Source organism: Salvelinus namaycush, chromosome 11 (genome assembly GCF_016432855.1).
Source record: "Salvelinus namaycush isolate Seneca chromosome 11, SaNama_1.0, whole genome shotgun sequence".
NCBI classification, from domain to species: domain Eukaryota; kingdom Metazoa; phylum Chordata; class Actinopteri; order Salmoniformes; family Salmonidae; genus Salvelinus; species Salvelinus namaycush.
In genome coordinates this window covers 28442979-28456942 of record NC_052317.1, presented here as the reverse complement: position 1 = coordinate 28456942, position 13964 = coordinate 28442979, and the positions used below count along the sequence as shown (strand labels likewise).

At 41.5% G+C, this 13964-nt stretch overlaps 1 protein-coding gene across 1 annotated transcript in view; it reads right to left on the bottom strand.

The window, feature by feature from the left end:
- LOC120055970 (arf-GAP with GTPase, ANK repeat and PH domain-containing protein 3-like) overlaps window positions 1-13964 on the bottom strand; it is a 247314-nt gene that overhangs the window by 57054 nt on the left and 176296 nt on the right. The window contains exons 11-12 of the mRNA XM_039004066.1: window positions 10626-10797; window positions 1993-2166 (exon numbers count right to left, since the gene is read on the bottom strand). Of these exons, the coding sequence (XP_038859994.1) occupies window positions 1993-2166; window positions 10626-10797 (346 nt within the window). The remainder of the gene's footprint in view (window positions 1-1992; window positions 2167-10625; window positions 10798-13964) is intronic.

The window sequence follows — 13964 nt, the reverse complement described above, 5'->3', positions numbered from 1 at the left end:
AAATAATATGGAAATGGTTACCTGGGCTAAGATGCATTTTATTCTTCAGCATATCATCAATCTGCTATTTTTTATTTTTCTTCTAAGAAGAACCATGTTTTATGTTAACCTGCAACCTTGACGAAGGATAATGGAGTGATTGGGGCTGGGTTGACGTCTATTCAAATGGTAAAACATTCTGAATGAACGGTGGACCTTCCTCCTATTGATTATTGAAGGTTCCATTAGAGTGAAAGATAGAGAGGTCACAATTCAATCAACTGTTATGTTGTTACCTTCAAACACTGCAGTCACATATCACATTGAATGACTATTCTGCTGTACGGTTTAATTGAGAGTCACTATTTGTAGGGCAGGGAGGCATATCAATGAATGCAATACTCAAAGAACACATTGAAGTCTACTTGTTTTCAAATGATAAAGCCCTTCTGAATCGCCGAAATGTAGTGTCAGTATACAATATTGGTAATGCAAGAACGGAACAAAGTAACATATTTACCATTTGACATGACTTCTCGAATATCTATCATTCTCAGCTCATTTGGCTCATTCGTGGTTACCTTAAAGAGAACCATGGATATAATTGAAGAAAGCTGAGTAATGGAGGGAATTGAAAATCTGGTCTAGGAGAAGAAAGGATGGTGGCTAATGAGCTATGCTAATATGAAGTCAAGTCTTCTCAGTTTACCAAACAAGGAAATAGATTTTAGCTCGCTGTTTAGTAAGTAGCGTATCGGTAGAGTGGGATGACAGCACAGTGTTTTGGAATACACACACACATACATTGACCACATACGCATGGCTCACTCCTGAACAACATATAAAAGACATGTAGCCTAGAGTACACACAAATGTGAAAACACAAACACACAAGCATGTATACAGGTACACATGCGCACACAAACACAATTATTTGAGAGGACCCCACCACACTCTCTCCTCTAAGTAATTCTGCTTTGGGCGTGCTGCTGATGGGAGAGTAGAGGGGTAGGGGGTTATGATAGAAGTGCCTGCCTGCGTCCAGGCAGAATTGATCGTTTGGCAGTTGCAAATGAGAGACGGGGCTTGTCTGTGGAACCATGAGGCTGTGCGCACGGCACAGTGTGGTACTCCAGCAGTGCTCGAAAAGAGCGCTCTTTAAACTGCCGGGGCCCCTGGGAGCCGATGGGGAGGGGGCCGCCGCCGCCACCGTGCTAATGAGAACTAGCAGAGTGCAAACATGCATGGAAATGACTGTTATTCTGTTGATGTGCATTTAAGTGCTTTTTTACTGCCAACCACAAAGAGAGGGGAAATAACTGGTGATGAATGGTACCCCCGAAAAGCATTAATTTTCCTATTGCGGAGAGAGTGAGGGGGGGAGAGGAGCCAACACGCACAGCACATGTATTATTTTACTTCACTCAAGTGCGCTGGCAAGGCTCTGTGATGGGGTGGGAGGGAAGCGGAGTTAGGGTGCTGGGATGGCAAATAACCTTCACTCACTTCCTCTCCACCATCATCTTTCGCTTCTGTAAGATAACAGTAGACGAAAAGGTCACAGCGATCAAAAGCCTGATTACCTCATTATGAAAACGAGCTTTGTTCTATTCCACCTCTTCACCAATACCAGGGTCCTATTCATTAGGCACCAAATGGAAGAAAACGGACTGAAACAAGGAGGGACTACCTGAACTTTTCCAATAAGAAACACTTGTTTTCCTCTGCAAAATGTTTTGCTACAGTGTGCCGTAATGAATACGAACGGCTATTGCACCTCCACTGATATGACTGTACCAGGTCTGTTCTGGACGTTTTCTATTGTTCATTGTGTCGTGTGTCACCATCTCGCTACATCTATTTCAATGACATCGAGTGGCTGAGACTTCATTGAGTAAATAGTGGGAGTGGAGTTGTGGAAGAAGGAGCAGGGAAGAGGGAGTAAAAAAGGAGGAGGAAGAAAAGGTGGAGGGATGATGAAGACGACATGGGAGGTGTGGTCGTCAGTCTCACCGGTCCCGGTGCTTGCACTGGTGTTGATGACGGCCTCGTTCCATTGGTCAGCGCTGGACACAGAGAAGGAGCGTTGGTGCATGCCGTCTTTACTTCCCCCGAAGCCCACCAGATTTCCCCCGCCGACCGAATGCTCTGACTGGAGGGACGTACTACTGTTAGAGTGGGGCGCACCTGGAGAGAGAGAGAGAGAGAGAGAGAGAGAGAGAGGGAGAGAAAGAAAGGGAGAGAGAGGGGGTGTCATGCATCATCATCTCATGTACCTGTACAAAGAGGTGCATTTCACTGAGGTTACAATCTCTTTTGCAAATTCAATTGTATGTTGCATCAAACAAGCCATATTTGTTAATAACAAGTTTTGCAGTTCTCTTTCTGTTTTTCTTTTTATCTGTACGAGAACAGACATTATAGTAAAGTTGCACAATGCTGCTGCCCCCTTTCTTGTGTTCATCTCTCTGTGTTACATGTGTAAACCCTCCACCCCTTCCCTGCCTTCCCCCATCTCCCCCGCCTGTCTCTAATTAGCCCTTAATTAACAAGATACACTCTGATCGCTAATTATCTCGCCTCATCCTTTTGACTGCCACATCCATCTCTCCCGCCGTCGGCAAGCGGCAGGCCCCCTCTCTCTCCCCGACTTCCAATCAGGCAAACCACGGACGTCTCTTTGCCTGTCTGCCTGCCTCCATTTACTAATTCATGGGCTAGGCAGCACCGTGTGGGGTCCTTCCCTCCTGTTCCTGTCTGGACAGCCACACAACACAACAGATACTGACTTGACTTCTTCTAGCACAGTGTTCTAATATAAAAATATATATGTATTTTCATCCAATGAAATTAGTCTATGATAATTATTTTATTTTAACCAAAACGTTATCCACCATTCCCTGTACAAAATCACAATCAAATTTAACTAAATAAGTCATTCATGGTTGATTCTGAGTCAAATGATATACAGCACATGGTATTTATCAGTAAATCAACAGACTTATAAGATCAAGTATGGGTTTTTATTGTCAGAGCTGCAATAGAGAATACTATACTACTATAAAGTTACCCATGAGCATTTGTTACCACACATTAAGCCCAACTAGAGATAATAGAGTGGATGAGTCATCTCTGAAATGTAACAAGATGCTCTACTCCTTAGGTTGTAGTAAAAACAAAAGGGAGTTATCAACTATATTATAATTTCTGCTGGGTATTCTCCAAGATATGATAGACTAGAAGCAATAATTGAGCATCAGTTTAATATAACTTAATCTACTGACAGCAAAGACTGCTCTGAAAGGGTAGCAGTAAAACACTTTGTTTTGGTAAAAGTCACATAATATGTATTGTGTTACTTGTAACACATCAAGGACTTTTGTTTACAATTATGAGACGTAAAAAATATATATTATTCAGATTGAGGTTTAACAACAATAACAGTAGCCAGATATAATATACTGTGTGTAAAATAAACCAAGCGCCGCGGCGCTCTTGTTAGGATAAGACGTCCTTCTCATTAGCGAGAGTAATAAGTGTATCAAATTCACATAATCATGTCTAATTGGTATCAGTAATTATCTTGTTGGGCCCGGGAATATTAATCTTCAGGTCCCAGAGGGGAAGGAGTGGGATCGCAGAGAGAGAGGAGAGGGAAAGAGAGAGAGAACCATGCAGGGGAGTGCTGGCTGAATTAGCATCCCCAAACCAGGGCATTGGAGAGAGGGGAGAGATTATCTGATGAAGAATCATGGTGGAAAGATGCAGTAAATTTGAACAAAATCCCTCACATGTGTGTTTAATCATTGTTGATGGGGGGGACAATTTTGGGGTAATTTTGAGTGAGTTACTGACTGATGGCATGAGCTGGCATATTTGAAAATCCCAAAATTAAGTGAGTTTATTTGTAAATATATATATATATATATATGTAAATATATATATATATGGATGATCTATATGGATGATTCATCAAATTGAAAAATAAAAAAATATCACTTCTCTAAGATAAGTGGTAGTACTAGTGAATAAAATATAACTGCTTCGCATTATTTTATGTATTTCAATGCGACGATTACATTCAATATTTCAATACCTCAATTAATTTAGACAACTTGCTCAACATAAAATCACTGCTACTAAAGTTCTAATAATAACTAAACTGGGCCTCAACGCCAACTTTAAAACAGAAGTGAGAATCAGAAGTGAAACATTTTCTGACCAAAATGCATCAAATACACCAGCGACAAATTCTGACTCCGTTTCTGCCTTTCACACTGCACACTAGCATCCAAGATATAACTTGATGGATCATTGTATTGTCTAAAGTTAAAGCAGAAGAGAAAGACAACATTTACAAGCTTCGATATTTTGACAAGATACTCTTGTCTAATATTCGAATACTATTTCTATGAGGCAGATAGAAAACATTCTCCCCTGACGCGACCAGCTGATTATAGCTCCGGTGTAATTACATTATACGCTGCTTTATGCAGAAGTGGTCTAGGTCTGCTCTGTGGGGACTAATTGATGGATCCATGTTTAATTCATTAATCATTAGCATCACAACTGACAATTAGACATGATTGTTACTTGAAATTTTAAATATGAATCCATACAGGGTTTGTGTATTTATTTAGCTATTCATTGTTCCCCTTTCGGACGGCCAAGAGTCAAACTACATGTTGGGATATGTTGGTGGACCTTGTACCATCAGGTATATATACCATCAGTGAACCTTAAAGCAACGCAACAGCCAAAAGAACTACTGAAAATATCAACATCTTAGCAAAGTTACAGCGCCTTCAGGAAGTATTCACAACCCTTGACTTCTCCGACATTTTGTTGTGTTACAAAGTTGGATTAGAATTGATTTTAATTGTAATTTTTTGTCAACGATCTACAAAAAATACTGTAATGTCGAAGTGTAAGAAAAATTTGAACATTTGTAAAACAAATTGGAAAAATAAAACACTAATATATCTTGATTAGATAAGTATTAAACCCCCTGAGTCAATACATGTTAGATTCAACTTTGGCAGTGATTACAGTTGTGAGTCTTTCTGGGTATGTCTCTAAGAGCTTTGCACACCTGGATTGTACAATATTTGCACATTATTCTTTTAAAAATTCTTCAAACTCTGGCAAGTTGTTGTTGATCATTGCTAGACAGCCATTTTCAAGTCTTGTCATAGATTTTCAAGCAGATTTAAGTCAACACTGTAACTAGGGCACTCAGGAACATTCAATGTCATCTTAGTAAGCAACTCCAGTGTATATTTGGCCTTGTGTTTTAGGTTATTGTCAAGTTGAAAAGTGAATTTGTCTCCCAGTGTCTGTTGGAAAGCAGATAGAACCAGGTTTTCCTCTAGGATTTTGCCTGTGCTTAGCTCTACTCCATTTATTTTTATCCTACAAAAGCTCCCTAGTACTTGCCAATGACAACCATACCCATAACATGATGCAGCCACCACCATGCTTGAAAAAATGAAGAGTGGTACTGAGTGATGTGCTGTGTTGGATTTTCCCCAAACGTAACACTTTGTATTCAGGACATAAAGTTAATTTCTTAACCACATTTTTTGCAGTTTTACTTTAGTGCCTTATTGTAAATAGGACGCATGTTTTGGAATATTTTTGTCTGTACAGGCATCCTTCTTTTCACTCTGTCAACAATTAGGTTAGTATTGTGGAGTAACTACAATGTTGTTGATCCATCCTCAGTTTTATCCTATCACAGCAATTCAACTCTGTAACTATTTTAAAGTCACCATTGGCCTCATGGTGAAATCCCTGAGTGGTTTCCTTCCTCTCCAGCAACTGAGTTAGGAAGGACGCCTGTATCTTTGTAATGACTGGGTGTATTGATACACCATCCAAAGTGTAATTAATAACTTCACCATGCTCAAAGGGATATTCAATGTCTGCTTTTTACATTTTTACCCATCTACCAATAGGTGTCCTTCTTTGCGAGGCATTGGAAAACCTCCCTGGTCTCTGTGGTTGAATCTGTGTTTGAAATTCACTGTTCGACTGAGGAAGCTTACAGATAATTGTATGTTTGGGGTCATTCAAAAATCATGCTAAACATTATATTATCCATGCTACTTATTACGTGACTTGTTTAGCAAATGTTTACTCCTGAACCTAATTAGGCTTGCCATAACAAAGGGGTTGAATAATTATTGACTCAAGACATTTCACCTTTTCATTTTTAAATAATTTGTAAAAATGTCAAAAAATGTAATTCCACTTTGACATTATGGGGTATTGTGTGTAGGCCAGTGACTAAACATCTCAATTTAATCCATTTTAAATTCAGGCTGTAACAAAAGGTGGAAGAAGTCAAGGAGTGTGAATACTTTCTGAAGGCACTGTGTATGGATGGAGCTGTTTATCGGTCTGTTATTCTTGTGAGTGAATAAAACGTGTTCCCTTTGTCTACGTAACACAATTCTATTTTCAAACACCATACACATTTCCTGACTGGCATTGCGGTCTTCCACCTCAGACACAATACACCACATCACCATAAACCTGTTAATTTTGTCATTCTGTCTCAGACATGTAGAACATTGGGGGTCCACAAAACCTTTATTACCCAGGACCCTATTCCCTGCCATCCATTCTCCTTTAGTAAATGTCTGGAGGTAAATGTTGGTAGTGATGAACTACAGCCCAATCCTTAGACAATCACACACCAATGACCTGTCATATCTATTCAACTGGCTAGTCACTTAGGCTGAATTTACACAAGGTACTGTAGACATACTGTCATTACAAAAAAACAAACTACTGTAAAAAGAAGAAACTTGGTGTCAAAATAAAACCATTCACTTTCTGTGATCATTTGGGGATTCATATTGGCAGTTCCACCTGCATGTTAATAGAAATGTCCAAAAGCTCTACCGCAATCATGTAAGCCTATATCTGCATTTAAAAATGTATATAATTATGTTCATTTGACAAATATAACTAAGTGTGTAGGAGAGAGCGTAAAGGAGTGTTTTCCATGCTAAGCAGCAGCAGCGGGGCTGGCTCTGGCTGGGGCTGTAATCTAAGTAGAAGGGATGGATTAGCGGGTAGCTACAGAACGGCGGTAGCGGTAACGTCATCTTGCCTCTCATTTCTCTTTGGGCCGACGCAGCCAGGCGTACCGTCAGAGGACTGATGAGCCGTGAAGCAGAGGCCTGACCCCACTGTGGAGTTGTTGCCATTATGTACAAGTATCAGGATAATGAGGCATTAATGCTAATGTGGGGGATGGAAGGAGGGAAGGGGGAAAGGGGGAAGGAGGGAAGGGGGAAAAGAGCACATCCTCTGTGTCTGGAGGAGGGAAGGGGATAATGGGGGAAGGAGGGAAGGGGATAATGGGGGAAGGAGGGAAGGGGATAATGGGGGAAGGAGGGAAGGGGGTAATGGGGGAAGGAGGGAAGTAGGAAAGGAGGGAAGTAGGAAAGGAGCACATATGTGTCTGGAGCCGTGTAATCCACCATCACTATTATCACTATCACTACTGCCTAATGCCGCTCGCCACCCCTGAAAGCTTCCCCCCACACTCCCCTCTGTGGCTCAGCCATGTCATCTAATCCTCCCCCCTCATCCAGCCGCCTCCTCGTCAGGAGCCATTAGACAGTCACCACATCCACACATCAGGCCCCGACACTGGGCTGGTGGCCACTGAGACAGAGGCATAACCTAATGGTGGTCAGTGAGTCAGTGCCCAGTGGTTGGACTGTATGTATGCAGCCCAGAGCAAGATGCAGACTCACTGGTTTACAATGTAAGCGGGAGGACCTGTACAGCACACTCAAGCACACGATTTATTAAAACTGATGGGCCACATTAATAATTTGATACAATGTATCTGTCGTGGGTAAAACGGTTCCGCTGAACACTCAGACAGAGGAGAAGGAATTAGGCCTGCACACGCTTTTACTCATTGACACATGTGTTTATTCATTTAGTCTTTGTCTCCATCTCTCTCTCTTCTCCTCTCCATCTTCTTCCCCTCTCTCTCTCTTCCTCCTGTAATTCTAAAGGTCTTTAGATCCAGGTAGTGAATGAATTACCAAAGGCAAAGACAGGGTTGTGATTCAGACACCATGAATGACAAATTACTCCTTTGTTCCCTTCATCAATTGCATGCCTAATGAAATCAAACTCACTCCGATCGCATCATCAGGAGAGGGTGCTCCAACGGGAGAAGACCTGCCCTGATTTGTAACCTTTCTCTCCTAATTGGAGATGAACTAAAATCGCTTTCGTATTGTTCCCCTCCCAGACGCAAAAAAAATGTGAGAGTCTGTAGTATGAGTTGTCTCAACAGCATCCTTTACTAGCTCTGTATTTACAGCAAACACAGGTCAAAAAAAGGAATAAAGGACACATTTTTCTTTCTTTTTTCTCTTTAAAAAAACCCAGCATTTGGCCTCTTTTTCAGGGCCCCATAACCACTCCTCTCCCCATCTCCCCTCTCTCTTTCCTCCCTCCTACAGATTCAGACACCTCTGCTCTCTTCTCCCTCCTCCTGAAGGTTAATTGTTTATGAGTTGGAAGTTGGAACGTGACCTCCACCCCCTGTCCTTCACTCTGTAAACTCCTAAATCTTCTCAGGCATTTGAATAATTAACCTCTTGAGTGGGGTCCTGATGGTCAAATCTTGGCCAGGATCAACAAAATAAGTAAGGGCTGGGCCACAAGTGGTCCCTACTGGCCAGTCTGTCTATTCCACTACTGCACAATCCAATTAGCTACATCCATGGCAGGAGGTAACAGACACTGCTCCTCGGCCGATGGAGGACGCCCTCATTACCCCCCTCCCCTTTATCCCTCTCCCCACAACACCCCCCTCTGGGGACCACTCTGCTAATTAGTAATAATTACTCTTAGTAATAATTAATCCTAACCCCTAAATTTAATCACTGGTTTCTCCTCGCCTCTCTGGGCCTAGCTGCCAGTTCCTGCTAAAGCTCCCGCCAGCTTCCAGTGGCACAGCCAGCTCTGTCTATTTATAGGCCTGTGTGGACCGAAGGAAGGAAGGCATTGGTACTGGCAGGACACAGGACAAGCAAGGCAAGCCCCCTGGATGGAATTTAGGTCAGAGCTAAAATTCAACATCTGGACAAAATAAAATTGTCCTTCGATGGAAAATTCTTATTTTTTTATTTTATAATGATTATTATGAACAAATTAATCATATTTAGATCATTTAAAGGGGCAATCTGTCTATGAATTTGAGAGTGGTTACATTTCTCGAGCCATATCCCTCAGCTTTTTACTGAAACAGTGGCAGGGATAACGCTATGTAATTGTTTCTACTATAGACATTAAAACCAGTAGATGGTGATAGCGCTGACATCATCCATGTATTCCTATGGAAAACTCCCGATGGCGCATGAAGCCGGAAATATTTGAATCGTGTTGTATTGCTGAATGGCACCAAAAACAAAATCGCTAAGGATCATGGTGAAAGTGGGCGTAACTAGCAAAGGATCATGGGCGATGTAGTCATTTTCATTCTGCCTGAGAGTCAACCTTAATGTCTATGGCAAGAGGGCGCGAGCCTCCTCGTAGCCTGTCCTCCCGTGATTTGTCTTTGTCAGCACGTGGTCCTGTGTGACGACAAATGTAGTCCGAATGAATCACTATTTAATTTAATATCTCAATTTGTAGCGAACTTTAAAATAATTCACAGTGGGGATGAAACTTGATCATAATTAAATCATTTTAGAGGCCAAAGAATGGTTTGGCTGTTCTGGCGATCGTAATTTACATAGGCTTTCTAGGGCAAACCAGGGTATTTTGGCACCACTAAGTTGCTACGCAGTAGCCGACCAGTAGAGCTTGTGACTTCACAAGTTGATTGGCCCTTTAAGATAGAATGTAATAGCCTTATAAGCACTCCTTCAGTAATCATATCATTGTGTTAGCTCATCTGCATCTGCATAATGACATTGTACCAAAATCTAAAGAGTTTTCACATAAATACAGCAATAAAATACATATTACATGATCATTACATATTTCACCTATTAAAATTAACTTTATTGTATCCTCTGGGCAGTGAATGGTATTAGTGTCTCTGAAGAACCTCTATTGAGTTTCTGCTGGACCGGACATGAAGTCGATAGAGATTTACATACAGTTGAACTGGGCATCAGGTTGCTTAGCTTAAGTTATTCAGTTGCTAGCTTTTTGCACATACCTCGGTCTGTGGTTGTTGAAAGTGTTTGGTTGGGTTCTGGAGCAAGGTAGTTGTTCCTATAGCCGCAGATCGAAAATCTGATTATTTTACTCCCAAACCTGACCATAACTGTTAAGAGGAGGAATAAATATCTGACCCTGTATCAGTGGTTAGTAGGCAACTTCTACCTACTCTGTTTGTCTGTATTATAACAGATGTGGATTCCTCAAAACTGAAGAGCAGACTTGAGTCAAATACTTTTGAAATATATGCAAGTAGGTGTGCTTAATTTAACTTAATTTGCTTTTTGTGGACTATTCTATTTGTTCCACTGTAACATGGAAATTAAATAAAGGGTAGCTTATCATTTAAAAAAAAAAAAAATTGACATATGTTTTTGACCCAGGTCTGGTAGAGGTCTGGCATGGACCCAGAGTGGTGACTAGGGTGGCCCTCTTACCTGTAGTGCCCACTCCTAGCTGCAGGGTGCTACGGTCCTTGGTCAGCCCGTTGGTCTTGGGGCTGGCGGTGGGGGCGATGGTGGTGACCGCTCTGGGTGGTCGCTTCCCTGGCACCTTGACCGTGGTCCTCAACAGGTCAATCTCTTTACCGTGCACATTCTGCATGTAGTCCTGGAACACACATCACAAAACACACTGAGTCAATCTCATTAGTCTAAACGTGGATTATCATGAAAAACCTTTAAAAACGACAAACTGCCCGTATGATATAACTTCTATCCTGACATACAGTACCAAAAGTGACTGACAGATAGCCATTTCAGAACATTACCTGTGCCCACGCTGCCTCACAAACTAGCTCAGTTATAGACTTAATGAGTAGACCAGGACCCTCCAATCCTGTTCCTGCAGAGCTACCATCCTGTAGGTTTTCACACCAACCCTAATCTAACGCACATGACTCTAATAATTAGCTGGTTGATAAGCTGAATCAGGTTAGTTACATCTGGGGTTGGAGCAAAAACCTACAGGAGGTTAGCTGTCCAGGAAGAGGGTTGGAGAACCATGGATTAGACTAATGAATGCAAACAGTCTCATTCTCTCTCATAACGATTTGGATTTAAAACAACATCACCACCCCAAATGGACGAGGAAGGGAAGCCAAGGTGAAAATCATTGAGCTCAGCAGAAAAAGCCAGAGGAGAAATCTCCGCTCTGCCTTTTGCCTGGTATGTCCCCCCCTCCATCTCTTCCTTTCCTTTATCTCTCCCTCAATCTTTCTCCTTCCTTTATCAGGGTTCCATAAAGCACTCATCTCTTCCCCTGCCTCCTCTCTAATTACCCAGCCAGCTAGAGCTCCTCGCTCTCATTTCATTTTATTGCCGGAATTAACAGCCAGATCGAAGCGTGCAAAGCTATTAAGATGTGTGATTAAGCCACATTCAATTAGTTTCTACAAACAATTTAATTGATGTAGCAGATAGAATTAACAGAAGGTGATTGTGTGGATGGCTTGGCTGACTGTGAAATTAAAGGGATCCTCGCACTCTTGTTCCGTATCTCGCTCTCCCCTCTCTCCCCTCCCACCTTCTCGCTCTCTCTCTTTCCCGCTCTCTCCCTCCCACCTTCTCTCCCGCTCTCCCTCCCACCTCTCCCCCCGCTCTCTCTCTCCCTCCCACCTTGTCTTCCACTCTCTCCCCCCTCCCACCTACTCTCCCCTGCTCTCTCTCTATCACCTTCTCTCCCTTTCTACCACTTTCTCTTCCTCCCTCCCACATTCTCTCCCTCCCACTCTCTCTGCTTAGTAACTCAGAATGGTAGTAAACATGTGTCTGCTAATGTAACAGTGGTTCCTGTTCTACCTCAGCTCTGGTCAGTGAGTTAGCAGACAGACACTCAAGACAGAGTTTGTAGACATGCTCCTGATAAACTACGATAGCTATAATGAGCAGCTAGCTAGTCAGTTACATACATCACTGTAATACTACACTGCTCTGCTAATAATGGCTACTAAGTTAAGCCATTACCACCCAGTCAATAAAATAATATAATAAAAACAAATGTAATCAATTCATGTTGCATGCAAATGACAATTTTTCTAGTATACAGTGCATTCGGGAAGTATTCAGACAGACCCCTTCCTTTTTTCCACATTTTGTTAAGTTACAGACTTACTCTAAAATGGATCAAATAAAATCCTCATCAATCCACACACAATACCCTGTAATGACAAAGCTAAAATAGGTTTTTACAAATTTTTGCAAATAAAAACAGAAATACCTTATTTACATAAGTATACAGACCTTTTGCTATGAGACTCGAAATTGTACTCAAGTTTTTGTATTTGTATTTAATATGGATCCCCATTAGCTGCTGCCAAGGAAGCAGCTACTCTTCCTGGGGTCCAGCAAAATTAAGGCAGTTTATACAATTTTAAAAACATTACAATACATTCAGACTGTGTGCCCTCAGGCCCCTACTCCACCACTACCACATATATACTGTTTGTGTATAGTGCGTATGCTATCATGTGTGTGTGGGTATGCGCCTATGTTTGTGTTGCTTCAGAGTCCCCGCTGTTCGATAACATGTTTTTTTATCAGTTTTTTTTTTTAGATCTAATTTTACTGCTTGCATGAGTTACTTGATGTGGAATAGAGTTACATTTAGTTATGGCTCTATTTAGTACTGTGCCCCTTCCATAGTCTGTTCTGGACTTGGGGACTGTGAAGACACCTCTTGTGGCATGTCTTGTGGGGTGTGCATGGGTGTCCGAGCTGTGCGCCAGTAGTTCAACAAGTCAATACCTCTAATAAATACAAGTAGTGATGAAGTCAATCTCTCCTCCACTTTAAACCAGGAGAGATTGACAAGCATATTATTAACGTTAGCACTCTGTGTACATCCAAGGGCCAGCCGTGCTGCTCTGTCCTGAACCAATTGCAATTTTCCTAAGTCCTTTTTTGTGGTACCTCACCACACGACTGAACAGTAGTCCAGGTGTGACAAAACTAGGTCCTGTAGGACCTGCCTTGTTGACAGTGCTGTCAAGAAGGTAGAGCAGAGCCTTATCACAGACATACTTCTCCCCATTTTAGCTACTGTTGTATCAATATGTTTTGACCATGACAGTTTACAATTCAGGGTAACTCCAAGCAGTTTAGTCACCTCAACTTGCTCAATTTCCACATTATTTATTACAAGATTTAGTTGAGGTTTAGGGTTTAGTGAATGATTTCTCCCAAATACAATGCTTTTAGTTTTAGAAATATTTAGGACTAACTTATTCCTTGCCATCCACTCTGAAACTAACTGCAACTCATTGTTAATTTTTGCAGTTATTTCAATCGCTGTAGTAGCTGACATGTATAGTGTTGAGTCATCCGCATACATAGACACTCTGGCTTTCCTCAAAGCCAGTGGCAATTCATTAGTAAAGATTGAAAAAAAGTAATGGACCTAGAAAGCTGCCTTGGGGAATTCCTGATTCTACCTGGATTATGTTGGAGAGGCTTCCATTAAAGAACACCCTCTGTGTTCTGTTAGACAGGTAACTCTTTATCCATAATATAGCAGGGGGTGTAAAGCCATAACACATAAGTTTTGCCATCAGCAGACTATGATCGATAATGTTAAATGCTGCACTGAAGTCTAACAAAACAGCCCCCACAATCTTTTTATCATCAATTTCTCTCAGCCAATCATCAGTCATTTGTGTAAGTGCTGTGCTTGTTGAATGTCCTTCTCTATAAGCATGCTGAAAGTTAGTCAATTTGTTTACTGTAAAATAGCATTGGTCAAACACCATTTTTCCCAAAAGTTTACTAAGGGTTGGTAAC